Raw genomic sequence first — 27,630 nt, 5'->3', positions numbered from 1 at the left:
TGGGTTGTCTACAACAATGTTAAACGCAAGAGATCATGGAGTAAAAAAGATAAACCGGCTCAAAGCACTTCAAAAGTCGATATTCATCAAAACAAGATGATGCTATCTGTTTGGTGGGATTTCAAAGAAATCGTTTTTTTTTTTTTTTTGAGCTATCGGACAACACAGCAATCAATTCTGAAGTGTACCGTCATCAGCTGGACAAATTGAATGATTCACTTAAACAGAAAAGGACAGAATTGATCAATAAAAAAGATGTAGTGTTCCAGCAAGATAATGCGAGACCTTATACAAGTTTGGTAACTCGTCAAAAGCTTTTACAGCTTGGATGGGATATACTGCTATACCTACCATATTCTCTAGATCTGGTACCTTTTGATTATTATTTGTTCCGGTCTCTACAAAATTTTTTAGACGGTAAAATCTTTACTTCAAATGAGGAAGTCAAAAATCATCTAGATTAAATAAGACAAGAACAGCTTTAGAGCCAGGCAGGGTGTTGTGCGCTAATACAAAATAAATACCAAGGTAAATAGAGTAAACGTTTCGACTATTTAATAACTAGTCATTTTCAGTACAATATTTGAATCTATAAAATCGAAACAATTAAATAGCAAATCATATCACAAACTTAACGCATCATTAATCAATAAAGATCTTACCGGATATATCTGCGATATCAGGTTACGCAAACGTACCACATTGAAACGTGCTTAACAAAAAGTCTCAAAAAGCGTCTTGGTTCAAGATATATCCTCGAGCGAACAAAGAGACATCGTTTTCGGAACATGAGTCTAAGTAAACCCGTAGAAAAAAAAAACAACAACAATATCCAGCCAGAACGTAAAAAATAAATAAATAAATACAGATAAAAATAATAATAAATGTAATAAAGAGCTATATAAGTCAAGATAATAAAATTATAAGAAGAAAAAAATTAACGTCAAAATATAACAACAAAAAATAATAAATTGAAAGCTGTACAAGTCCTATAACAAAATTGTAAAATGGAATAAATAACATGAAAAGAATAGTATAGATCATACCTATGAGTCCCAAAAACTATATCCTATATGATGCTAATATGAATGTACATCACAGAGTATTGTGAAACAAATAATAAGATGAGAGAATTGTCGAAACAGAACAATATGAGTAGGAAAGGGGGGGGGGGAAGAATCGGACGTTAAAAAGAGGAAATACAATCGAGAATAGGAAGATACGCGTCAGAAAACAATTCGGTATCACTTTGTTTGTTGAGTCCTTTTTGTTGTCTCTTTATGTGTAACATTTCAGATATCGATCTTTTTATTTTTAAAAAAAGTTGGTTCTTTATTTAAAATTTCTACATTGTCCCAATCAAAATCATGAGTATTCTCGATGCAATCGTAATAACGAAGAGAACTAGATTTTCTGATTTATGTTCAGTGACTCTTATTTTTAGCTGACGTTTTATCTGTCCCACATAAAAAAACTAACAATCTCTATAATTAATTTTGTAGATTACATCATTGCACGATAATCGGTCAATGTGGTCTTTTTCCACGGTTATAAATTTATTAAGTTTGAAGGGGGGACCTTAGTTAGGTGGTGCGATAGTGTATGAATGTGGGTGAAGATAGAGTGAGGCTGAGTATAAGTGTTGATAATATATTAGGAAGTATTAGAAAGTAAAGAGATACGAACTAGAGAGGTAAGAAAGTAGAGAAGACGGGTAATTGGAGGCGGATGTAGAGGAAAAGAAATTGAAGAGATATTGTAAGACATAGATGAAAGAAACAGGAATAGGTTAGGGCGGACAATGAGGTGGGAGAGTCCGGTAAGGTAGGAATTAAACATGGAAGGTAAGGAAAATAAAAAGGGCAAAAAGAAAGTGTGTTAGGAGAATAGCTTAGAGGAATAAAACAGTAGAAATAAAGGCAGAAATAGCTATAGAAAAGAAAAAAACGACAGATAATGCAGAATGACTTATGGAGAATGAGTGGCATATTGTAAATAAAAGAAGGAATGAATGAAAGGAGATTGGAAGGAATGTATAGAAGTACGGAGACGGTGAGAAAAGCAAGAGTATAGAACAGAACAAAAGAAAATTAGAATGTAAGGTAGGAAATAAGACCAGGTATAGACATAAGTCTAGATATAGGTATTGTAAAAATAAATGTAAAAGAAATGGAAATGTAAAGGTATAGATGTATGTATAATTGTTAATTTGTTAATTAAGGATTCTGGATGGCTTGGTATATGAAGGAGACCGAAGAAACTCAGATCACCAGCCGTTGGAGATTGAAGTTATGAAGCATAAAGGATGGAGGAAAAGATACAAAAAGAAAAAAAAAGAAATAGAATAAATATATAGGACAAGGAGGTGACAGAGGTGTTACCAGAAAAGAAAGAGAAACTGGAATTTTAGTAAGAATTGGAAAAAGAGGAAGCTGTTGGATTGTTAAAAAAGAAAGAGAAACAAAACCGGATCTTTTGCCTTTGGAGACTGTGCTTAAAGAAGTTGGAGAAAGATTGTATGGAAAAAGTCAGCAGAGGTGAATGCAGAAGGGATGGAAGTACGCCGTGGATCTCCTTTGCAGCAACAAGTTCACATTGTGGGTAATTTTTGTCACGTTATATTGGAACGATTCCATAAGATGCGTAATTTCTGCATTTTTGCGTAGGGTATTACTAAGTAATCTCTGGAAGGCTGGGTGAAAAGGAGACTAAAAGGGTTATTAAAGATGTTAGAAATAAGAAGCAGGAAAGAGAAGAAAGGAGAAAAAAGGAAGGTAAAAAAAAGAAGCTGAGAAGCAGGAAGGAAGAAACCAAGAAATGGAAGTACAAAGAAAAAAAGAATGTGAGAATACGCGAAAGAAGAATGTAAATTAGGAGTTAAGATGGAAAGAGAATTAGGCATAGGCACAGGTATAGATATAGGCAGGGGTGTAGTGTGATGCAGGGGTTCGTTCAGGTGGACAGACTTGCTGTATATGGTACGGTGTTTGCCTGGGCTGAGTGTTGCGCCGTGCTGTACCAAAGATAGGTAAAAGAATAAGTATAAAGAGATATAGTTAGCACCGCGGGAGCGAGGAAAAGAGAGAGAAATGCGTATAAAGAGTAAGAACAGAGATAGACTAATATAAAATGGAACGAGGTATGAATGGATGCGTGAATTAAGGATAAAGATTGTAAATCAAGACTCTTCATGGCTTTTTGTAAGCTAAAGTAATAAATATCTATCTATTAAGTTTGAAAGGGGTTGTAAACGCTACGTTGCAGTCATACTTATAAGTAGTTGTCGGGACTCATAGGTATGGTCTATACTATTCTTTTCATGTTATATATTCCATTTTACAATTTTATTCCATTTTACAATTTTATTGGACTTGTACAGCTTTCAATTTATTATTTTTTGTTGTTATATTTTGACTTTACGTTAGTTTTTTTCTTCTTACAATTTTATTATCTTGACTTGTACTGCTCTCTATCTATTATATTTATTATTATCTGTATTTATTTATTTTTTTACATTTTGGCATTGAATATTGTTGTTTTTTTCTTTTTTTTTTGTACGGATTTATTTAGACTCATGTTTCGAAAACGATATCCCTTCGCTCGTTCCTCGAAAATACATCTTGAACTAAGACGCTTTTTGATACTTTTTGTTAAGCACGTTTCAATGTGATACGTTTGCATAACCTGATATCGCAGATATATAGGTAAGATCTTAATTTATTAATTAATGTTGCGTTAAGTTTGTGATATGCTATTTAATTGTTACGATTTTATAGATTCAAACATTGTACTGAAGATGATTAGTTATTAAATAGTCGAAACGTTTACTCTATTTACCTTGGTATTTATTTTGTATTGGCGTATAACACCCTGCACGGCTCTGAAGCTCTTCTTGTCTCATTTGAATTGTTAGGAGCCTTGAACCTTGTATTTATTTTCTAATTTTTTAATTCATCTGGATCAATTTTTTGCTAGCAAAAAACAAAAATTTTATGAGCGTGGAATCATACTACTGCCAGAAAGATAGCAAAAGGTATTGGACTAGAATGGACAATAAATAATTCAATAAAATATTTATTCAATATAAAAGAAAATCGTCTTTCATTTTCATAAAAAAAAAGGAAATTACTTTCCAAACAACCTAATATGTTCACCTTGTGGTTTGCGCGCTTTTTTATTCTTGTACGCTCTAATCAAGCTCACGCGGAGCTTCTAATCGCAAAAATGCAAAGGCATAAGTTGTGTAATACATATTGAATAAATATATATTTGTAAAAAAAGACCAAATAACAACAGGTTATGGGCCCAATTTAAAGATACTGTACAAGAATAAGTAACAACAAACATTGCTGTTTTGTCGAATTACAATAGAAGGTCTAAAGCATTTCCACATTCAAAAATTCGATGGGAAGAATTTCTAGCTGTGGAAGTACTAGATGAAAATAATTTTCCGGTCAGAACCAGGACTATTCAATGTCGTAAATGACATAACCAAGCTACAGGACGATGCAGCAGGTCGTATAGCATGGAATGTGTTGAACTCTAAAGCAATGCTTTTCATATCTTCCGGAATGGAATATGAGCAGCTTCAAACAGTGATAAATTGTCAAACTGCACCGAACATGTGGAACAAACTTAAAGCAATACATGAACAGAGATAGGCTGTAAACAAGCTGCAACTAAAGCAACCATTTTGTAATTACAGGATAGATCCATAGTAGATGGAGTACGTACTATGCTTTTTGCAGCAGAATTGCAGCCAAGTCTATGGGCGGAGGCTATAAATACTAACATCTACTTATTAAATCACCGTCCTCGAGAGTTAGATAAGCAAATTCCATACAAATTATGGACTAAGAAGAAGGTTAACCTCAAGCATTTAAGGAAATTTGAATTAGAAATTTTTGTTCACACACCAAAGCAATTTAGATCCAAGTTGGAGAGCAAAGCCAAAAAAATGATCTTCGTAGGATACGACGGAGAAAGTGCCAACTACAAGATTATGGATCCTCAAACCTTTAAAATAACTGTAACAAGAAATGCTATAATAAATGAAAGGAGCAAAGGCAATGATTCTACAGAGAAATCAAAATATGCAATCATCTCAATTGAAAATACACAGAAAGCAGAAGAAACTGAAATGTCAAACAAAGACGAAGAACAGGAATATATATCAGCTAGTGAAGAGGATCTATCTTCAAATCCAGATTTGAATCCAATGGCACAACAAGAAAATAATACTGAATCTTTAAGAAATCTACAAGATGGAAGTAATCTAAAGAAACCAACACGTTATCCGAAATGTAATTCCGCATGTATGGCAGTAACTGCAGAGGAATCACAAACATATAAAAAGTCTGTATCAGGTAATGATGCAGTAAACTGGCAGCAAGCAATGGAAGAAGAATTGAATTCTCTCACAAGCAACAATACTTGGTCTCTGTTGAAGGCTCCGAAAAATGCAAAGATACTCAACTGCAAATGGGTCTACAGATTAAAATATAAGTCTGATGGGTCAATAGATAGGTACAAAGCCAGACTATGTGCGAAGGAATATTTACAAAGAGAAGGTATTGATTTTAACAAAGTATTCTCGTCAGTTGTAAGATTCTATTAGAGTATTAATAGCCTTAGCGACAGAATACAACATGCATATTTGGCTATTTGACGTAAAGACAGCGTTTTTACACGGAGATCTAACGGAGGAAATTTTTATAAAGCAGCCTAAAGGTTATCTAATCCAGCACTTGTTTGTAAACTACATAAAGTTTGTACAGACTCAAACAGTCTCCAAAGTGTTAGAACATTAAATTTGTCACGTTTTTAAAGTCATTTGGTTTCAGGCAATGCAAAGCAGATAGATGTGTTTTACAGGCACAGATTGATGGAAATCTTGTTTTTCTCGTGATTTATGTAGATGACGGACTCATTATTTATGAAAAATCAGAAATAATTAACAAAATATTAACAAATTTAGACAACAAATTTAAAATATCCGTAAGTAATCCAAACTGCTTCGTAGGACTCGAAATACATAGAAACTTCGTAAGTATAGAAACCCTTATAAATCAATCTACTTATATTACTGTTGAATAAATTTAATATGCAAGATTGTAATCCTATACAAACGCCGATCAATTCAACTGTAATTTTAAGTACTAAAGATTGTCCTCAGAATGATCAAGAAAGAATAGAAATGAAAAATATTCCATACAGAGAAGTTGTAGGTAGTCTTATGTTTTTAGCTATAGTATCACGTCCAGATTTTATATATGCAGTCAGTCAAGTAAGCCGTTTCTTGAACAATCCTGGAAAGAAGCATTGAACAGCAGTAAAGCGTATTCTGCGCTAAGTAAAAGGCACTATAGATATTAGAATAATATATAGTAAAACTCAAAGCAAACTTAAAGTCTAGATGCAGATTTTCCAAATAATGAAGATAACCGTAAGTACATCTCTGGATATATTAGTGTGCTAGCAAATGCATCAGTTACATGGTCATTAAAACAGCAAAATTGTGTAGCTCGGTCTACAGCAGAAGCAGAATACGTTTCAGCTTCCAATGCAACACAAGAAATAGTATGGTTGCGTTTATTATTATCTGAATCATTAGGAAAATAACAGTCTCCTACAAGGTTATAAATAGATAATCAAAGTGCGCTAAAATTAATGAAAAATACAGAGCATCACAAGTTAACTAAACATATTGATGTTAAATATCATTACATTCGTGATTGTGTTGGAAATAATGTTCTTGTGCCAGAATACATTCCCTCTGAAAGACAATTGGCAGATTTCTTAACTAAAACGTTATCGAAGCAGTTTTCATTAAATTGCAAAGCCCGGTTTGTAAAAGAAAGACCAAATAACAACAGTGCCAAATCTCACTTTTAGAGACTAAAACAACTTTTGGAAATTTTTTTTTTTCGAAGCGTATATCGTCGAAACTATAAAAGATAAAGAAAAATGTTCTGAATAAAAGTTGAATGGCTCAAAGAGTACTTTACAACAATAATTTTAAAAAATTATTTTTAATTATTTTTTATACTTCCCCTACCACTTCATTTATTTTAAAAAATTTTTAAATATTTTAAAGACAGAATTAAAGCTTATTTTTATACGAATCCAATCATATATAACAAAGTGTCTTTCCGATGTACCATTCTTAAAAAATAATAACAAATTCTTTATATATGTGTACGCTACACGTACTTGTTCGTGCGCTCGATTTTTCCGCGCTGGAACGGATTCGTCTCATACGTATTGCTAATCGCGTATTACGCAAAAAAGCGTTAAAAACAAATTAGTATAGTACACTAAATATTAAAATAAGTTTTTTAATAATAATAGTAATAATAATAAAAATAAAAATAATGAGTTTTTTGAACTCGACTGCTAAAATCAGTCAAATATTGTTGGCGATGTCAAAGTATGATTTGGTACAAGCAAAAAATAATTTTGTAAACTATTCTATTTGCACACAATATTTTCAAGTTTACTGAATTTTCGGCTTGCCCAATATTCGTCAATAAAATACATTAATCATTGCAATCAACCTTTCTACAGTCAAAATTAAATAAACGATATTTTGCAAAAATAATAATTTCTCTATTCATATCTCGTTTTTAACTGTGCAAAGTATTAGGCACATACTTTAACATTGCCAATAATATTTAATTGATTTTAGCAGTTAAGTTCAAAATACTCATTATTTTATTATTTCAATTATTATTACTATTATTATTATTATTAAAACTCTTATTTTATTATTTATTATACTATACTAATTTGCTTTTAACGCTCTTTCGCGTAATACACAATTAGCGATACGTATGAGACGAATCCGTTTCAGCGCGGAAAAAAACGAGCGCACAAACAGGTACGTATAGCGTGCATATATAAGAGAAGTTTGTTATTATTTTTCAAGAATGGTACATCAAAAACACACTTTGTTATATATAGTTGGATTCGTAAAAATAAGTTTCAATTCTAAAAGATTTGAAAATTTTTAAAAACAAATATGAAGTGGTGGGAGAAGTATGAAAAATAATTTAAAAAAATTGTTTTAAATTACTGTTGTAAAGTACTCTTTGAGCCATTCAACATTTATTCAGAACATTTTTCTCTATATCTTATAGTTTCGACGATATACGCTTCGAAAAAAAAAAAACCAATTTTTTTCAAAGTCACGGGTAAGCGCCCGGATGGTGAGTTGCGCCGCCTTTGTCTACCATGTGTACACGACCAGTGATTCGCTAAGTTTATCCTCTTATTATTCAAAAAGTAAGCGTCGGACAAAATTTTCGTACAGGAAAAATCGTCTCAAAATTTATCCAAGCACGTCTTTACAGGGACACATGAGTCGTTCTAAATCACCCTGTATATTTCCTGTGTATTAAAGATTACGTTCTATTTATGGACCCTTTTGTTAATTTTTTTGTTAACTTTTTAAGAAATAATGACCGATGGCTAAAACCTCTTGAAGGTCACTCAAGGTTATAACATATGTCAAGAATAAGGTCATTAAAATAGATGAATCCCCTATTCTATATTTTTTACTAAATATTGAAATAACTTCTATAAAAATTTAATAATTACTTGTAACTTATCTACATTATATACAGGATGTCCTAAAAGTTCGGCAACGGTCAAATATCTCGAAAACTAAGCATTTTAGAAAAAAATGTTTCAGACAAAAATTGTAGAGTTTCAAAAGATCTATTTACTAATTTTATCAATTTGATCTTGGATGGCATCGCCAAGGTCAGATAAAAAACACATTAACTTTTTTAAATAAAGCACCCTATTTTTAATTCCAGAATCTAATAGCTGCTATCAAGATCTTTCCAAAACACTACAAGAAAGTTTATTTTCATTGAGTACTTTCCAAGTTCTGAGGCTTGAAAGTTACGGTGTACTGTAGCTTTCACGCGTCATAACTCGGAAAGTCCTTAACAAAAATAAACTTATTTATAGTGTTTTGGAAAGCTCTCAAAATCGACTACAAAAAAATGCAATAAAAAATATAAAATATTAGGGAAGTACCAATACCCCTTAATTAGGAAACTACCGATACTCTAATATTGTATCTTTTATTGCATATTCTTGTAGCTTATTTCGAAACTTTTCCAAAACTTTACAAAAAAGTTTATTTTTGTTAAGTGCTTTCAGAGTTGTGACGCTTAAAAGTTACAGTACACCGTAGCTTTCAAGCCTCACAACTAGGAAGTACTCAACAAAAATAAACTTTCTTGTAGTGTTTTGAAAAGGTCTTAACACCAGCTATTAGATTCTGGAATCAAAAATAGGGTGTTCTATTTAAAAAAGTTAATGTGATTTCGATCTGACCTTGGGGACGTCATCCAAGATCAAAGTGATAAGATCAATAAATAAATCTTTTAAAACCCTACAACTTTTGTCTGAAACATTTTTCCCTAAAATGCTTAGTTTTCGAGATATTTTACCGTTGTCAAACTTTTGGGACACCCTGTATATTACAATTGCAATTATTTTTTTGCTATTATTATAAATAAATTTAAAATAAAAACATACATTTTTTTAATTATACTTCCCCATTGTTTCATATAAATTTAATTTAGTGTAATATAAGTAAAATATTAAATTACATGTATTTTAATGCAATCTCATTATTTTGTTTTATCAGATTTTCTTTATTTACAAATGGCATACAAAAATAATTTCAAAATGTCATTTTTTACTTATGACATCACGATCCAATGCGACTGCGACATCTTAATCCAGAATAAGATAAAAATAAATTGTGTGCCAATATGTAACAAACTCTTTAAATATTTCTTTTTTTTTTGTAAAAATGTTAACGTATTAATAGCTTTTTTTATTATACGTAATAAATTAAAAATATAAAAATTTGCTCAAAAATTAAATTCCAAAGCAACTATAAAAACGCTTAATTTTTAAAACATCGACTAAATTTCAAGAAAATTTCAAAACGCTTTATTATTAAATTATTTTATGCAAAAAAAGCACGTTTTTTGCGACATTCTGGGACAGTTGGTAACATGACCGTAAATGGGCAATCTTTGGGGTGGGGAATATTGCCGTCCGTGAACGGTAAAATCAATAGTCTAGTACGGTTTGCATGCGCAACCAGGCTTTTGTCAAGAAACTGTAAATGTTTCGTAGCGCATGCGCTGAGCGTAGGGTCGAATGCGTGAGCAAAGGTAGTATACTGATCTCTCATAACGTATAACCGGGACAGGCAGTGATAGTAAAATACGCTTGTTCTCCCTCAAATGCTGCAAAAAACGTACTTTCTTTGCATAAAATACCGTATGCAACGTGAGGCCGAGCGCGTTTTTGACTCGGCTGCGCTTCGCACGCGTAGCTGCGCCTCGTACTGAAAACATTGTCCTCAGGCAAAGCTTGACCCCATGTTGCATAATGTACTATTATATTAAGAAATTGATTTCAAAAATTCAGATTACTAAAAACTCATAGTTCGAAAATTAATATTTATTAAGTTATGTTAAAAAAACAAAATAATATTCCACCACACTTTTCCTTCTTCTCTACTGTAAAATGTAATGACGTTATCGTTACCATTACAAATAGAAGTAATGACCATTACTACAAACAAGCAACAGCATTATAAATCCCAGTTTTTGATTTGTGTAATTTTTAACACAACTAATTGTAAGTTAATTTTGCAAGTCATTAACTTCAATGTAACTCAGTTACAAAAAATTTAATTTACTCTGCAATATAAGTATCAATTATAATATATATACCTGAAAATCGGTAGTGAATGCTTCCGGTATAAAATTATGTCTCTGCATAACTTGATACAACATTTCATGCGTTTCTACTGCAGGTTTAATGTCACCTTTGAGAACCTGCAAAAAGTAAAATCAAATTAATAAATAATCAATTAATAAATAATTAAAATTAAAATAATACTAAAGGATTTTTTTAAATAAATTTCAACATGAATTTTAAAGCCCATATTAAGTTTATTTGTAGAGCTAGTTGTTATTGCTGACAATTATAATCATAAGTAATGTGCTATATTATGTGCTAACTATATATATATATATATATATATATATATATATATATATATATTTCACATTAAACGCATTGAGCATAATTGTCCTTGTTATTCAGCGAACATTAAACAAGGACGCTCTATGCGTTTAATGCAAAAATTCGAAACATATTCGTGTACCATATTTTTAGATTATGTTGCAAAAAACATTAATTATTACAAAATATAAAACAATATAAAAACTACTGTAGTACATGATAGAAGACATTTCCTAATTTATGTTTATTTTTAAAGTGTACCCCATTTTGTCCATGGGGTTTTCCCGTCTTATTCCGCCCGCAAGATAAAGTACACTTTAAAAACAAATACAAAATAGAAAGTGTCTTCTATCAAAATGGGAAAAAAATAACTTTTTTTATTGTTTTTTTAAGTAAAGTATATTAGTTAAATTCTCTGAAGATATTATTTAACGATAGTTATATTGATAGATTGATATACAAATAATTATTTAAAAATAATTTGTTGATTATAAAAACCCAGCTTTTATTTATCAAACCTTAACTACCTCATCTTGTCCTATCTTTTCCTACTATATAATTAAATTTAATATGTACACTGTATTATTTAATTTAATGTATATATAAATTCAAAATTGTCAACAATTAAAGCTCCTGACTCCTCAACCGAGAACTTTGCGTTGATGATAGCAACATTCCATTGCGGACAAAATTAGAACTAATAGACGTGAAACATTACAGATTGACGATAAGATGTTGTCGTGCATGTCATTGTGTTATTATATATTTTATTGTGAAAATGTAACTTGTCTCATATCTACCAAATTTTTAAAAATGGACCCAAGTAAAGTTTCTTTGAATATTATACATAAAAGCGCGTTTTTCACTCCTTTCAATAGCTGTCCGTGTGTTTTCCTGTCTAAATAGGCGTTACTTTACATGCTTTTTACGACTATTTACCGATTGCTAGGTGAAAAAGAAGAGAAAAGAATAGTCTTGACCCATTTTACAAGTGTTTTAAAGCTATCTGATTAGTCTGTTTTAACCAAATTGTCTTTATTTACAAATAGCACGTCGGAAACTTTAGTTTAATCATGTGTTTTCCTGTTTGAATAGCTTCACTTTACATGCTTTTTACGATTATTTACCGACTGCTAGGCAAAAAAAAGATAGTCTTGATCCATTTTTACAAGTGTTTTAAAGTCATCTGATTAGTCTGTTTTATCCAAATTGGCTTTATTTAGAAATGACACGTCAGACAAAATTATTTCAAGCAATACTGGACCGGTCTCTATACGCGATTATTTTTCGAGCTTTTAATTGGTTTTACAGATTACAAAATCTTTTTCTATAATTAAAGTAATGACAAAAACATGCATCGGAAACTGCAATTTAATACAAATAATAAAAGTGGATTAAAACATTATAGTTTAATTATCGGTTTCTGCAGTAAAAAATTATAGTTTAAGTATCGGCTTCTGTAGCTGACGTGAGAACACGTGCTCTAAAAATTTCAGACTTTATATGCATAAAATAAGTAATTTCCAAAGTATAAATTAATAAATATTTGATTAAAAATATTTAATCATTATTTTCTCGAAAATACCTAATATCTGCAACTTTATAAAGATTTGAGTGAATAATACACACCCATAAAATTTTTTAAAAATCGGTGACTTGTTGATCGCAAGCTCCCTTGTCAGTTAAGGCTCCTAAGTACTCGTCGCGGCCATATTGAAGTCGTGACGTCAGAAGCGAGAAATTGCGTGAAATGACACGTAATTTTGTCCGACATGCCATTTGTAAATAAAGCCAATTTGGATAAAACAGACTAAGCAGATGACTTTAAAACACTTCTAAATATCGGTCACGACTATCCTTTTTCCGCCTAACAATCAGTAAACAGTTGTAAAAAGCATGTAAAGTGAAGCAATTGAAACAGAAAAACATATGGGCACGTAATTTTGTCCGACGTGCCATTTCTAAATAATGCCAATTTGGATAAAACAGACTAATCAGATGGCTTTAAAGCACTTCTAAATATCGGTCACGACTATCCTTTTTTCGCCTAGCAGTCAGTAAATAGTCGTAAAAAGCACGTAAAGTGACGTCTATTCAGACAGGAAAACACACGGATAGCTATTGAAAGAAGTGAAAAATGTACTTTTATGTATAAAATTCAAAGAAACTTTATTCGCGGTCCATTTTTATGAATTTGGTAAATACGAGACAAGTCATATTTTCACAACGAAACACATAATAACAAAATGACATACACAATAACATTTCATCGTCAATCTGTCACGTTTCACGTGTATTAGTTCTAATTTTGTCCGCGACGAAATGTCGCTACGCGCCGTCAACGCGGAGTTCTCGGCTGAGGAGTCAGGAGCCTTAAGAATTAATAGATAATTTTTTTTTAATAAGATAATAACTATATAATTTAAGCTTTTTGATGAAATTGAGTGAGATAATATTATTGTGTCCACCAATATTAATGCCTTTTTGTGAATCAAAGGATGGAGTAAAAGTTTAGATATCTCTTCAAAAACAATTTATGGAATTAATCAAAAATGATTGAATTATTGTTCGTAATTAACATAATGTTGAAAAAACTAATCCGATTATACCTCTCAACTTCCATTGTAAACTAAAAGTAATTGTGTAATAAATTTAAGCATACAAAAAACCTTATATAATCTATCATAAGAAACCGCAAGTATTATGTCAACAACTTGTCCAATAAAATGGAAGTTGAAAAAATAACAAATTAATAAACTTCCTTTTCTACTTACTATTTTATTGTATATAAAATTATATGTAAAATGTATATAATTAATAAATATTAATTACATATATAATTATTTAATTCTATATAAATATAATATTAAAAGCAACATTAATAATGTACCTGCAGACCTGGCCAAAAGGCCAATAGAGCATCCATGAAATTTTTGGAGTTAGTATTCGGTCTATGCATATGAACATCCAACAACATAGGACCTTGACTAACATACTTCATTACGGCTTGATAATGCTTGTTAAAACGGCCCAAGTATTTCTCATCACCTGCGTATAATATAAAATATATAAAATATATAGGCTTTACATATGTACATATATCAATTGTAAAATAATCTCATTATTTAAGTGTAATATTGTCTTGCACAAAATAACAGAAATTAATGGCAGAAAATATATAATTTTTTAAATTTAAAAGTATGCAATGTAAAATTTTTATTTGACATACAGCAACTAAAAAAAAGGGGGGGGGAGCTGCCCTTAATGTTGTAAGTTTTTATCTTACAAATTTATCAAAAAATAAAGAAAAACTGCAAATATTTTTCTCGAATAACTTTATATTAACTTAATTTTAAAGATCAAAAAAATTTTTTACCTTCTATAAATTTGTAATTTTTTTAAAATTGTCATATGATTAAAACAAACAAAAAGACCATATCTATTTTTTTTTAATAACAAAATAATCAAAAATTTTAAAAAAGCAAAAGAAATTCTATTTAATATTTAGTACAACTTCCTTTTATCTTAATTTTTGCCTGAAATCGACTTGACTCTTCACAAGATTTTGAAAATATTTTTCATCCATCTCCTCTCAAATATTTTAAAGCATAGTAAAATAATTTTTTAATTAAGTTTTATTAATCTTCTTATCCAAACTGTTATAAATTTTCTATGTGTTTCCTATTATAGATTTTCTGTGATTAAGATCAAGTAATTGTGAAGGCTATTCAAAAAATTTAATTCTGATAAATTTGCAGATTGACTTTTTTGACCGTACGTTGAAATCATTGTTCTGCTAAAAAATGAATGTTTCCCAGCCTAACACAAAATAATATTTTCAAATTTTTGTAAATAATATCAATGTAGGTATCTGCAATCATATTATCATTAATTTTGAACAAATTTCTCACTCCTGATTAAAAAAAGCAAACCTCAAATTATAGTACTGCCTGTTCCACAATCTGTTGCAAATGATACTCTTCATGTTCCTCTTTAATATTCTCCATGTTCTAAATCTTATTTTCTGATTAAATAAACAAATTTTTTCATTGGATCACAGAATTTTCTTCCAAAAGTTGATTGGCATTTCTGCATATTTTTCGCAAACTTTAAATGCCTTATTTTATTTTATTCGCTGAAAAACCATTTTCTTACAAATTTGCTTCTCGAAGTCTTCATTAAATTGTTTTATGTATTTAATTGAAAATTTTCTCAAATTGGTTGCATTGTTAAATATAAGTCCTTTCCAATTTTTCGTATAAGAATCATCGATGAGAATCATCACAATATATAAATGCTCGATTTTCTTCTTTTCTTGCTGTTTATAACTGAATCGATTTCTTGAAACTTTTTCTACAATTTTTGTTCTTTAATTTTGCTTACATTAAACTTTACAATTCTGTAACCTATCATCCTGGATGACTTTTACAATTAATTTTTATAGTTGTATAGAATGTTTACAACAATATTTTCATAAATAAATCTTCTCAATTAAGAAGCAATTCAACGCGGAGCGATTAAAACACACATACATTATAATAAAAATATTAAACAAAACAAAATATAATATACTCTCACTTCACTAAAGTACTGTTTCTATTACAAATGATATTTTTAATTAGAATATGGTCTCTTCTTTGCTCGAGTTGTAAGCAAAACATTTCTAAAAAAATGTTTTTTAATCTTAAAAAAAAATAAAGAAAAATATTTTCTAAATATTAAAATTTAGTTAATAAAAAGTTATCTTAAAAAATATTCAAAGCATTTTTCATTTTATGCAAAAAAACAAACTATATAAATAATTAAAGCCCGGGACTTCCGGTTGGACGGCGTTGGCGTGCATTCATGTAGACAACGCGTGTGAGAATTTGATAGCAGATTGGTGTGATTGCGGAGAGTGGAAAAAGAGAAAATAAGAGGAGAGGGAAGAGGACGAAGGAGAGGTGTCGAGACGTTGGTAGAAACAAGAAATTGAGCAGGAGTGGACCACAAAGAAGGATCCAAAAGCTGACCAAAGAACAGGTTAGGAATCAACCGGAAGGAAAGAGAAGAAAGCGAGGAGAAGGAGCAAGCACGAAGAGACTACAGAGATAGTAAACAGATGGCGCCACCGGGAAGACCGGCAGGAGGTAAGGCGAAAGAGGAAAGTAAATGCAATAGCATGGAAAAATACGTGACAGGAGGAGAAGAGATAATAATAAAAGAAATGAAAAAGATAGGAAGAGAGATTGAGGAAAATATAGGCAAGAGGATGGAGAAGATGATAATACAATTTGAACAAATTAGAGAAGAGTGGAAAGAAGAAAAACGGACAAGAGAAGAGGATAGGAAGAAAGACAAAGAAGAATGGAGAGAAGAGAAAAAGAACCTGGAGAAGAGAATAGAAATCCTGGAATGGGAGAGTGAGAAAAAAGATAGAGAGAAACGGAAAAACAACATAGTAATTAGAGGAGCATTCAAATGGGAAGATAATAAAATGGAACAGGAAACAAAGGACTTCATAAGGGATAATCTGAGGATAGAAGCGAATATAAACAAAGCATTTAAGGTACAGAACAAAGGAGGTAAGTGCACAGTAGTAGCAGAAGTAGGAAGCTGGGAGCAAAAGAGAGAGATAATGATCAAGAATAAAGAGTTAAGGGCTGGAATTTTTATCGATGACGATCTGACAAGAATGGAAAGGGAAATGCAGTCGCAATTGAGGGTAAAAGCGAAGGAAGAAAGAGAAAAAGGAAAAAAGGTCAAGGTGGGATACGGAAAGATCATGATAGATGACAGATGGTACCGATGGAGCGCAAGAGAGAAGAAACTGACAGAGGAGAAAAGAAGAGGAGAAGAATGAGACGCAGGCGGCGGGGATGGAACAGGGAAGGGAGGGGGGTTAAGAATTGGTTTTTGGAATGTAGCGGGATTAGCAAACAAATGGGAGGAGGCGTGGGAATACCTGGAGAGCTTCGACATATTAGGACTAACAGAAACGTGGGTGGACGAGGAAGGATGGAAGAAGATGGCAGACAAAGTCTCAAAGGAATACATCTGGAAATGCATACCGGCAAGAAGGGAACACAAAAAAGGAAGGGCAAAAGGCGGGATCTTGAAAGCAGTAAGAAAAAGTTTGGAGGAGGTGGAGATTAACGAAATAAACGGAGAGATGGCAGAGACTAAGCTGAAATACAACGGAAATAGATGGAGGATCATTACACTCTACAGCCAAAAAATTGAAGAAACGATGAAAACACTAACGGAATGGATACCAGAAGAAGAGGAAAACTATTTACTGATAGGAGGAGATTTCAACGCGAGAACTGGCAGCGAAGGAGGCCCGATTGAAGAAGAAGAAGCAGAAAAGAGAAGCGAAATCAGACGGTCCATAGACAAAGTGAGTAATAGAGAAGGACGAATATTGCTGAATAGAATAGAAGAAAGAGGTTGGTCAATTTTAAACGGAAGTTTTGACAAAGAAGGAGGATGGACATATATAGGAGGATCGGGGATGTCAGTCATAGATTACATAATAGGAAATGACAAAGCGTTAGGGAAAGTAAAATCGGTGGAAGAAGGAGAAAGAACAGAGTCGGACCACATGCCATTAGAAGCAGAATTAGTAGGAGCACAAACAAAGAAGAAAAACGACAGAAACAAGAAAAGGGAAATAGAGAGAAGCGTTTGGACAGAAGAAGGAATAGAAATGTACATGGAAAACTGCAAAGACTGGGCGAGCACACAGGAGGAAACGGAAGGAATATGGAAGGAGATAAGTGACAAGATAAAAAAATCCATAATAAAACAGATAAAGAAGATAATTCCATGGAAAATAGGAAAAAAACAGTGGTACAACAAAGAGTGGAAAGTAAAGAAAAAAGAATTAAGGAAGACACTGAGAAATATAAAGAAGAAAAGAATTAGCAAAGAAGACTACTTTGCAAAGAGAAAAGAATACAAAGAGTGGTGTAAAGAGCAGAAGAAGAAGCATGAACAGGCAGAAGAAGAGAAAATCCGAAGGATAAAGAGCGAGAAAGAGGCGTGGAAGTATATCAATAAATACGGAAAGAAAAGAAAGGAGGGGATATGCGACAACATAAAGATGGAAGAATGGAGAGATTATTTCATAGGACTACTCGGAAGCATACAGGAAAAAGAAGCAGACATAGACGAACGAGAAAGCGATACAGGCACGACGATGGAGGAGGAACCAGGAGACATAGAAAAGGAAGAACTAAGAAAAATATTAAGGAAACTAAAAAATGCAAAAGCCCCCGGAGAAGACAGAATAGAGAACGAGGCGTGGAAATTTATGTCAGGAGAAATAGGAGAAGAATTTTGGAAACTTATCAACAAAATATGGAAAGGAGGAGGACTACCAAGAGATTGGAACAGAGGAGTAATTAGCCCAATTTACAAAAGAGGAGAGAAAAACGAGATAAAGAATTACAGAGGAATAACATTATTGGACTCGGCGTACAAAATATATGCAAGCATACTAAATGAAAGGTTAGAAAAAGAAACAGCAGATAAATTGAGAGAAACGCAGTTCGGATTCAGGAAGGGAAGAGGAACTATGGACGCAGTCTTCACGATAAACTACATCGTGAACAGAGAATTGTGCAAGAAAGGAGGAAAAATATTCGCATTTTTTGCGGATATGAAAGCAGCTTTCGATAAGGTGAATAGAAAGCAGCTGATAGAGTCGATGGAGAGGATGAATATAGAGACAAATCTGAGACGGAGGATCACGGAAATATATAAAGAGACAAGAAATGTGATAAAAATTGGAGAAGAGAAATCTCAAGAGTTTTGGACAGGTGGAGGACTCAGGCAAGGATGCCCATTAAGCCCAGCACTATTCAACATATAAAGATCTGGAAGAAGAGATGGAAAAAGGACAGGCCGGAGGAATAGTAGTTGGCAAAGAAAAATTCTGGACGATAACATACGCAGATGACATCGTTTTGTTGGCAGAGAGAGAAGCGGATCTGAAAGAGATGATGGAGAGGTTCAGGAGATACCTAGAGAAAAAAGAATTGAGCCTTAGTCCGGATAAATCAAAAGTGATGGTATTCGAAAGTGGAAGAGGAAGAAAAAAGAGAAGAGAATGGAAATGGAGAGAGGAAAATGTGGAAGAGGTCAAAGAGATAAGATACCTAGGATATATGCTACAGAAAAACGGAGGTGCGGAGAAACATATAAGAGAGAGACTGAGAAAAGCAACAATAGCGATGAAGAGGACTTGGAGCATAGGGGAGAGAATATTCAAAGAAGACCATAGAAGAAGAATGAAAATGTTTGAAGCACTTGTTGGAAGCGTAGCGTTATATGGAGCGGAAGTTTGGGGCTGGAAAAACGAAAAAACGTTAGACGGAGTAAAGAGGAAGTACGCGAAATGGATTCTAAACTTGGACAGAGGAACACCGAATTACATATTATTGGAGGAGACAAAGATGGAAGAGATTAGAATACAGGCGATCAAAAGAGCACTAAAATACGAGGAAAAGACGAGAAAATCAAAGAAGAAAATAATAAAAGAATGCATAAAAGATTTAGAAAAGTGGCGACCAGGTGCAGAAGAAGGAAGATGGGAAAGAAAGAGAAGAGAGGTGTTGGAGGAGGCAGGAGTAAACAAGGAACAGCTTAGAAAGGAAAGAGAAGCAGGAAACGAGGAGATGGCAGAGAACATCTTGAAGGAACTAAAAATTAAAGAGAGCAGAGAGAGACAACAGAAGATAAACGAATTCAAGTACAACACCAACTACAAGATGATTGCACAGGAAAAGAAACCAAAATACTTGGAGGGGAGGATGAAGAAAAAGGACAGATGCTTGATAGCCAGATACAGATGCGGGAATGAAACGAAAGGGAGCCAGTATTGGAGAGAAGAGGAGGAAAGGAGATGCAGAGTATGCAAGAAAGCAGAAGAAAGTTTGTACCATATAATGAAAGATTGCGAAGCAACAAGAAGCGAAATGTCGATAGAAGAACTCACTGGAGAAGAAGGAAAGGGCCTACAAGTAATGAAAAAGATAGAAGAGCTGAGGAAGGAGATAAACAGGAGGGAGAAGGAAGAAGCAGAAGAGAATAAGAAGGAAGAAGTTCAAACAAACCAAAGATCTAATTGTAACGCTAATGTTAATGTTAATGTTGAGGGTGATATTGATTTGTTAGCTGTTGATGATGTTAACTGTAATTTTAAACTATTGAATTTTAAACTATTGAATTCTAAACTTTGAAGTTTAAGTTGAATTTGTAATGTAATATAAACAAAAGTATATGTAACCAGAAGCCATCCTAAGCCGCAAGGCAAACGGATTAAGAATAATAAATAAATAATAAATAATAATTAAAGCCCGTTTCTGCCCATGGCCAGACCAGCAAAAACAGCCAAAAAATAACAATTGAAAATAAAACCGGATTGTAAAAAAAACATTGACATAAAAAACATGTTGCAAAAATCAATTTTACAACTAATTTATTTATAACAATTAAAAAAGAGTAATATAGTTTAGTAATTTTTCTCGTAGAATCAATTAGCGCAATCAGTTTTCCTCTATAGTCAATTTTTAGTAATTTGTTTAACATATGTCACATGTGAAAGACATATAATATGTGTACACATCATATATCCCTCATAAAACAATAACTTTTACTTTTTAGCATTTCAGTATTTTATATATTTTTAAAACTATTAATTTCGTTAGACAGTAGTATGCGCGAGCATACATTTTTTATATTATATATACAGGGTGTCCGGGAACTAGGAAACCTACCGCTTTGAGAATATAGAGAAGATAAAAAGGGACAAAAAAGTCTTATACCATTTTGCAATATTTGCAATAACTATCGAGTTATTAAATAAAACGTCTAAGCCAATGTGTGGTGACACCGCGCCATCGCGCCTAGCTTGTAAGCAACGGCGCACGGCTGGACAGGTGACGCGTCGTTGTTTGAATTTGCACGACGCGACGATCTGAATCCACCGCACCGCGTGTACATACACTGCAAAAATCAAATGTGTTATTTATCAAATGTGTAAGGAGAAGCTTCAGCTAAAATAACACATTTGATTTTTGCAGTTTATGTATAGTCGTGAGCTAAAAGGTTGCAACACATTTTCTTTGATGGTACATGGTTCGATGCTTAATTGGTTGGATCCACAGGTAAGAACCAATGACGTTCGCCGTTTGATGAGCAAGTCTACATTTCAAAAACAATCAAAGAAAATGTGTTGCAACCTTTTAGCTCACGACTATACACGTGGTGAGACAAATTCAGATCGTCGCGCCGTGCCAATTCAGACAATAACGCGTCATCTGTCCCGCCGCGCGCCGTTGCCTATGAGCTAAGCGCAATGGCGTGGCATCACCGCACATTGGCTTAGACGTTTTATTTTATAAATCAATAATTATAGCAAAAATCGCAAAATGGTATAAAACTTTTTTGTCCCTTTTCATCTCCTTTATATTCACAAAACGGTAGGTTCCTTAATTCCCGGACACCCTGTATATACACGCACGCACGCACTCCTGCACGCACATATGCGTATATGTATATATACAGGGTGTCTGATAACTACTAAATTAATAATAAATCTCTCGCATGTAGGTAGAATATTTTTCTCAAATAATTTTAGAAATTCATAGAAATCCAAATCGCGCGATCAAGATTGCCAAGCACGTATGGCGAGACTATTACTGCTGTTTACTACTTGCTCCCTCAGAGCGGGGGCCTAGTGTTACGCTCTATTTCTACGTAATCGTTGCTGCCCCACGCAGCAAGCAGTAAACACCTTATCCTGCGCGCTTGGCAATCTCAAACGCGCAATTTGAATTTGGTGGTAAGCGGGACTAATTCAGAATTTTTATTAATTCATAATTCGTTAACTATTGCGAGAATCGCAAAGTGGTATAGAACTTGTCGAATCAGTTTGATCAATTCTACCTACATGCGAGAGATTTATCATTAGTTGTCAGACACCCTATATATATATATATATAGTTGTGTGCTCGCCCTGAAAAAGCGACTAATATCGATTCGCGCGAGGAAATCGATATGCGCAACAGGAGAAGATCGTCCGCGCGCGCGTTTGTGTGTGTGTGTGTGTGTGTGTGTGTGTGTGTGTGTGCGCGCGCGCGCGCGCGTATACACTTTAGTTTTAAAAACTTGGGAAAAAACTTGTTTTTTTTTATTTTTCCACGGATTTTTTCGGTTTTTTTCTCAGGGTTTTCTCACTATAGTATAGTGGTATCTCATCAGTATCAAAGTTACCTGTTTTATGATATGATTTCTTAACTCTAGCTCGCATCACTTATGTTCGAATCCGTAGTTTGCCATGCTTCTATTCGTAAAACATTTAATTTTTCGTCTTTTATTCTAATTAATATTTTAAAACTTGTATTGTAAAAATTAAAAAATACATAGCCTAAATATCATGCTCATAAGATAATAGCAGGTTGAGAGAATGATTTAAAATAATTAGATTTATAACAATTATATACAGAAAGAAGTAAACTATAAAACAAAATTACACTTCAGGATTTTACCAGATCAGGAATATGGCAAACTAGAGTTAAAAATCTATGTTAATAAAAAATAATTAGAAAACGGTTCATATAAAGTTACACTAATATTAGTTTCTGTCCTTAAAGTTTTTCTTTTTATTTATGATAATGTGAATACGAGGGAAATAAAAAGCATATCATAAAAAATAAATAAAAACACAATTAATGTATTTTTTAAATAAAATGAAACGTATATACTTCTTGATAATGGCTAATATTTTAAAAATTCTTCAAATAATTAATATACATAATAACGTAAGTCAGTCTTTAGTTGTTAGGATTACATTTGTTCTTAAAACTGTTTAATAATTATGATAATTATTAAACCTCAAGTAATGTACATTATTCCAAGTATACTACATGGACTGAAAAGTCCCAAGATTTTTAATGAAATCAAGCGTTTTTTGAGCAAAGTTCTATTTATTCCTCAACATGGTTGCCTTCGAGTGCGATACACCTGATATAACGATTTTCCAACATTTCGATGCCCTTTCTGTAGTACAAAACGTCCAAGCCTTCGAAATACGCCTCGGTTTCCACGAGGACTTCCTCATTCAATGTAAATCTCTTTCCCTGGAGCCACCGTTTAAAGTTTGGGAACAAATAATAGTCGCTGGGGGCCAAGTCAGAAGAATACGGCGGATGAGCAATCAATTCAAATCGCAAGTTATCATTAGTCCAATTTGGCCATCGCTTTCAAGAACGTGTGTGACGGTGCGATATCGTGATGGTACAGAATTTTTTTCTTCGCCATATGGGGCCGTTTTTCTTTATTCCGTTATTCAGTTTGTCCAATAACGCTGCATAATTCTTTCCCGTAATTGTTCTTCGCTTCTGCAGGTAATCGGTGAAGATTATGCCATGTGCATCTCAAAAAACAAAACTTTCCCGGTCAAGCGTTGGTCTTTTGGCCGCTTTGGTCGGCTTTCGTGGCTTTTCAACCACTCTGCAGACTGCCTATTGGACTCAGGTGTATAATAAATCCACGTTTCGTCCATTGTCACAAAACGTTAAAAAAAGTCCGCTCAATTGCGCTGCAACAACACCAAACCGGCCGTTGAATCATCAACGCGTTGCTGTTTTTGATCGACGGTCAGCAAACGCGGCACCCATCACGCAGATAGCTTTTTTATATCCAAAACATCGTGCAAAATGTATCCCACCCATTCTTTTGAGATACCAACGGCCTCAGCTAACTCGCGCAACTTCACTTTACAATCACTCAAAACGATTCGATGCACTTGCTTTACGATTTCCGGATTCGTAGCCTCTTTTGGTCTTCCAGAGCAAGGTGCGTTTTCGGGGCTTGTACGACCCATTTTAAATTCACTAAACCATCAATAAACTGTTGTTTTCGAAAGAGCAGATGTGGGATAGCATTTCTTCAACCATTTCATTAATTGTTCAGGAGTTTTTCCCATCAAAAAAACAATATTTGATCAATATGCGATATTCCATTTTTTTTTACGAAAACGAAGATAGCAACACTTAAACGTCTATAGCTTGTAAACAAATAAACAAAATGTCATAAAACTTCACACATAAGCTAGTGATAGATGAACCTCTCAAAATAAATCATGTTCATTTTCTAGTGGCGCCACCTACTGAAAAATCCCGGGACTTTTCAGCCCATGTAGTAAACATAAAAATTAGCTCAATATTAATTCCAGCACTTATACAAGGTATCTTACTTTAATAATATTGTAAAATTAGATAGCACGTCATTTACATGATATCCGGTTAATTGATCGAAAACAATTGATCAAAAAGTTGATCAAAAACAATTCGTCGAAAATCAATTCGTCGAACGGAAAATTGATTGAAAGACAATTCGTCAAAAGAAAATTGGTCAAAAAGACAATTGGTCAAAAGAAAATTGGTCGAAAAGACAATTGATTGAAGAGACAATTGATCGAAAGAAAAATTGATCAAAAATACAATCTGTCAAAATTAATAATTACCTAAAACTAATTATCACAAATTGGCCATAATTTCAAATCTAATAACGCAGCATTAATTGGATATCCTTGGCCCAATAACTAAAATAAGATTGGGTTAAGTTAGAAAAAATACAGGAAGGGGGTGCAGGGAGAGAGGCTTTGCTCCTCCCCCCACGCATTCTCTGTACCACATGGATTTCTCAATTCATGTTTTTCAGATTGTATTTTCAACCAATTGTCCTTTCGACCAATTGTCCCTTCGACCAATTGTCCTTTTGACCAATTTTCTTTCGATCAATTTTCTTTCGATGAATTGTCTTTCGATCAATCGTCCATTCGATGAATTGATTTTCGACAAATTGTTTTCGATCAAATGTTTTCGATCAATTATTTTCAACCAATTGTCATCCATTTACATAGCAAAAACAGCAATTTTTCGCAAAAAAGCAATTTTTCAGAAAAAAATCAAAATTTTTTTGGTTTCTTTTCAGCAATTTGAAAAAAGCGGTTTTTGTTTTAACTATAATACACACACACACACACGCACGCACGCACGCACGCACGTACACACATACAATATAAATAATTACCAAGTAAAATATATGCCTTAAGACAATATTCATAATAAGAGTCTATCCCGGCGCCAACCCCGGAATCTCTTCGTACCCAATCCCCAGAGTTGACATTCAACACAGATCCCATTAAATCTGTACCACGATGTCTCATTCGCCACAAAACATCCATGGCTTTTTGCGCTTTTTCCTAGAGAAACAAGTTGTCATTTTAATAAATAACTATCAATATCGAGTATATATCGCTCATTTACTACAATACAACTTAAAAAGTGTCTTTTAAAACTTCTATTTACTCATTACTATCTCAGATTGCAACGTCAGAAAATACATGTGAAACAAAAATTTTTGTAAAATATATATTCAATCAGAAATATTTTTCGACACAATATATGTGTAATATAAAGAATAAACTAATAAAATGTACCAGAAACTATGTTTGTTTCAAAAAAGAATTAAATCATATTTATTTCTTTATATTATTAATTTAATAGTTATTATAGCTGTAAACATAATTTATTTTGTTTATGATTATACATAATTCACTTTTGATTATACACAATTTTTAGATATATAATCATTTATTAATAAACAAAATAAAAGCTTTCAATACTTTTTTTAAATCTGTAGAGAGATATTTGACCGTTACTGTAACAACACAACTAAACAAAAATGTCTTCTACGATCGTAGCTAGATCTTCGTGCTTGTATTATTTGTGTGATTTTATATACTTTTTTCAAATTCAATAAACTAAGCGCCACATTGCTTTTTCAATCACACCAGCCCTGCATTGAACAAGATTTAGTAATATCACATAAAATTATTAAAATTGAAATTAATATTAACGCCCTCCTCCCCTAAAAAAACTGTACAGAATTTACTGCAAAAAATATCTCTCTCAGCCAGGAGACAAACCTTGGACCTCCCGAATCCAGTACGGGTGTCTTAATCAACTCAACTACTAAGGCTGTGATGATATTTCTCGCAATAATCGACTATGAGTTAGAACGCTTTCTGAGGCAGCGTGATTTAAAATAGAGATATTTGACCGTTACTGTAACAACACAGCTTAAACAAGAATGCCTTCTACGGTTACAGTTAGATCTTCGTGCTTGTACTATTGAATTTGAGAAAAGTCACACAAATAATACAAACTTGAAAATCTAGTTGCGACCGTAGAAGGTATTTTTGTTTAAGTCTTTTAAATCTTACCAATTTATAAGTTTTATTGACATATATTTTTATTTTAATATTTTGCAAGAATTTTTATTATTTTTTTGCTTCTAACGTCATAATTTGAGACGGTAATAATGAGAAGTTTTAAGCAAAGATTATTTTCTTATTTAGTTTTCTATTTCTTTTTTTGTTTGCAAAAAAGAAACTGGATAAAGAGAACTTTGAAAATAAAAACCACTGAGCAAAGAGCTAATGATATTTTTATTCCTCTACAATCAGTGGATTAAATCGTTACATCAAAATCATTACAAAATAATATCAAATTAAAAAGTTATATTACAAAAGTTTAATAATTTAAAACATTCAAACTAATTCTATTTTTTTTTCTTTTAGTTATTGTTATAGTAATTAAGCAATACATCGTGTTGTATCCATAGAAATTTTACCTCGAAAATCGGTTCACCTGTTAAGCGGGACAAAGCAGCCATTTCTAATATCATACTACCTGCACAAGCAGTGCATGTCTCTCTTGATATTTCCATAGGAACTCCTTTCATACCATGTTTTAAATTTATCTATAAAACATACAGAAAATGCTAAAATTGGTTCATTAAATATACAATATGTTTGCTTAAAATTAGATTCAAGACAGTTCTTATTTCTTTAAGATGTTAAAGTTCCTGTTTTACCAATCAAACGCGATTTTTTTTCTACGCGCTTTTCTTTTAATTGCATTTACAGATTTAAAAATCCTTTTCCACAATTAAAGTATACGTACAAATGTAATTCAGTCGGTCGACTTTATGCCGAGAATGAAAAAAATTTTTTTAATTTAGATTTTTCTTCTTTTCTTATCTACTCTTAATCCAATATAGCGTCTACAATATTTCTACCATCTATATCTAGTACCATTACAGAAGAACAGTTGTCAAGCGGGGAAGCGTGGGACATTAGGACATCGATTGGTATGCTTAGGGTCCCAGGTTCGATTCCCGCAGATAACTTTTATTTTATTTAAATTTTATAAGTATTTTTTAATTCTTATATATAATTTTTAAACTGTTTTTGATTATTTAATATAAAATGTTTTCTTTTAATTAAGGAATTTAAAAATGTTTCTCTATTAATAAATAAATTAAAATTTTTTATAAACACAAAAAATATATTTAAAAGAAAAATTTACAATGACTGTTTTAAGAACGTCAAAATATAAATGATGCTAATAAATTTGTTTTCCAAATTCTCTTAAACAATTGAAATGTAAAGACTATACACTTGAAATGTCAATGACTTTATGTGCATGGTTCAATGAACCATTGTATTTT

At 32.4% G+C, this 27,630-nt stretch overlaps 2 protein-coding genes and 1 long non-coding RNA gene across 3 annotated transcripts in view; 2 read left to right on the top strand and 1 right to left on the bottom strand.

Annotated features, from left to right (window-relative positions):
* Positions 1-27,630, bottom strand: part of LOC105207372 (ER degradation-enhancing alpha-mannosidase-like protein 3) — a 67,250-nt gene that overhangs the window by 19,956 nt on the left and 19,664 nt on the right. Inside the window, exons 7-10 of the mRNA XM_039454530.1 lie at positions 26,752-26,880; positions 25,147-25,318; positions 13,955-14,112; positions 10,770-10,874 (exon numbers count right to left, since the gene is read on the bottom strand). Coding sequence (XP_039310464.1) covers positions 10,770-10,874; positions 13,955-14,112; positions 25,147-25,318; positions 26,752-26,880 — 564 coding nt within the window. The remainder of the gene's footprint in view (positions 1-10,769; positions 10,875-13,954; positions 14,113-25,146; positions 25,319-26,751; positions 26,881-27,630) is intronic.
* On the top strand, positions 2,467-2,947 carry LOC120358878. Its single transcript, XR_005575757.1, has 2 exons — positions 2,467-2,597; positions 2,667-2,947. It is a non-coding gene; the product is annotated as an uncharacterized LOC120358878 (long non-coding RNA).
* LOC120358875 (trichohyalin-like) lies at positions 18,907-20,440 on the top strand. The gene has a single exon (XM_039454535.1). It carries the CDS (start codon positions 18,936-18,938, stop codon positions 20,286-20,288), a length of 1,353 nt encoding a protein of 450 aa, XP_039310469.1. The 5' UTR covers positions 18,907-18,935; the 3' UTR covers positions 20,289-20,440.

Source organism: Solenopsis invicta, chromosome 1 (genome assembly GCF_016802725.1).
Source record: "Solenopsis invicta isolate M01_SB chromosome 1, UNIL_Sinv_3.0, whole genome shotgun sequence".
Taxonomy (NCBI): domain Eukaryota; kingdom Metazoa; phylum Arthropoda; class Insecta; order Hymenoptera; family Formicidae; genus Solenopsis; species Solenopsis invicta.
This window is presented reverse-complemented; position numbering and strand designations above follow the sequence as displayed.

Excerpts from the sequence above, each read along its gene's own strand:
- LOC120358875 (XM_039454535.1), top strand. The coding sequence starts at position 18,936 with ATGGAAAAAGGACAGGCCGGAGGAATAGTAGTTGGCAAAGAAAAATTC.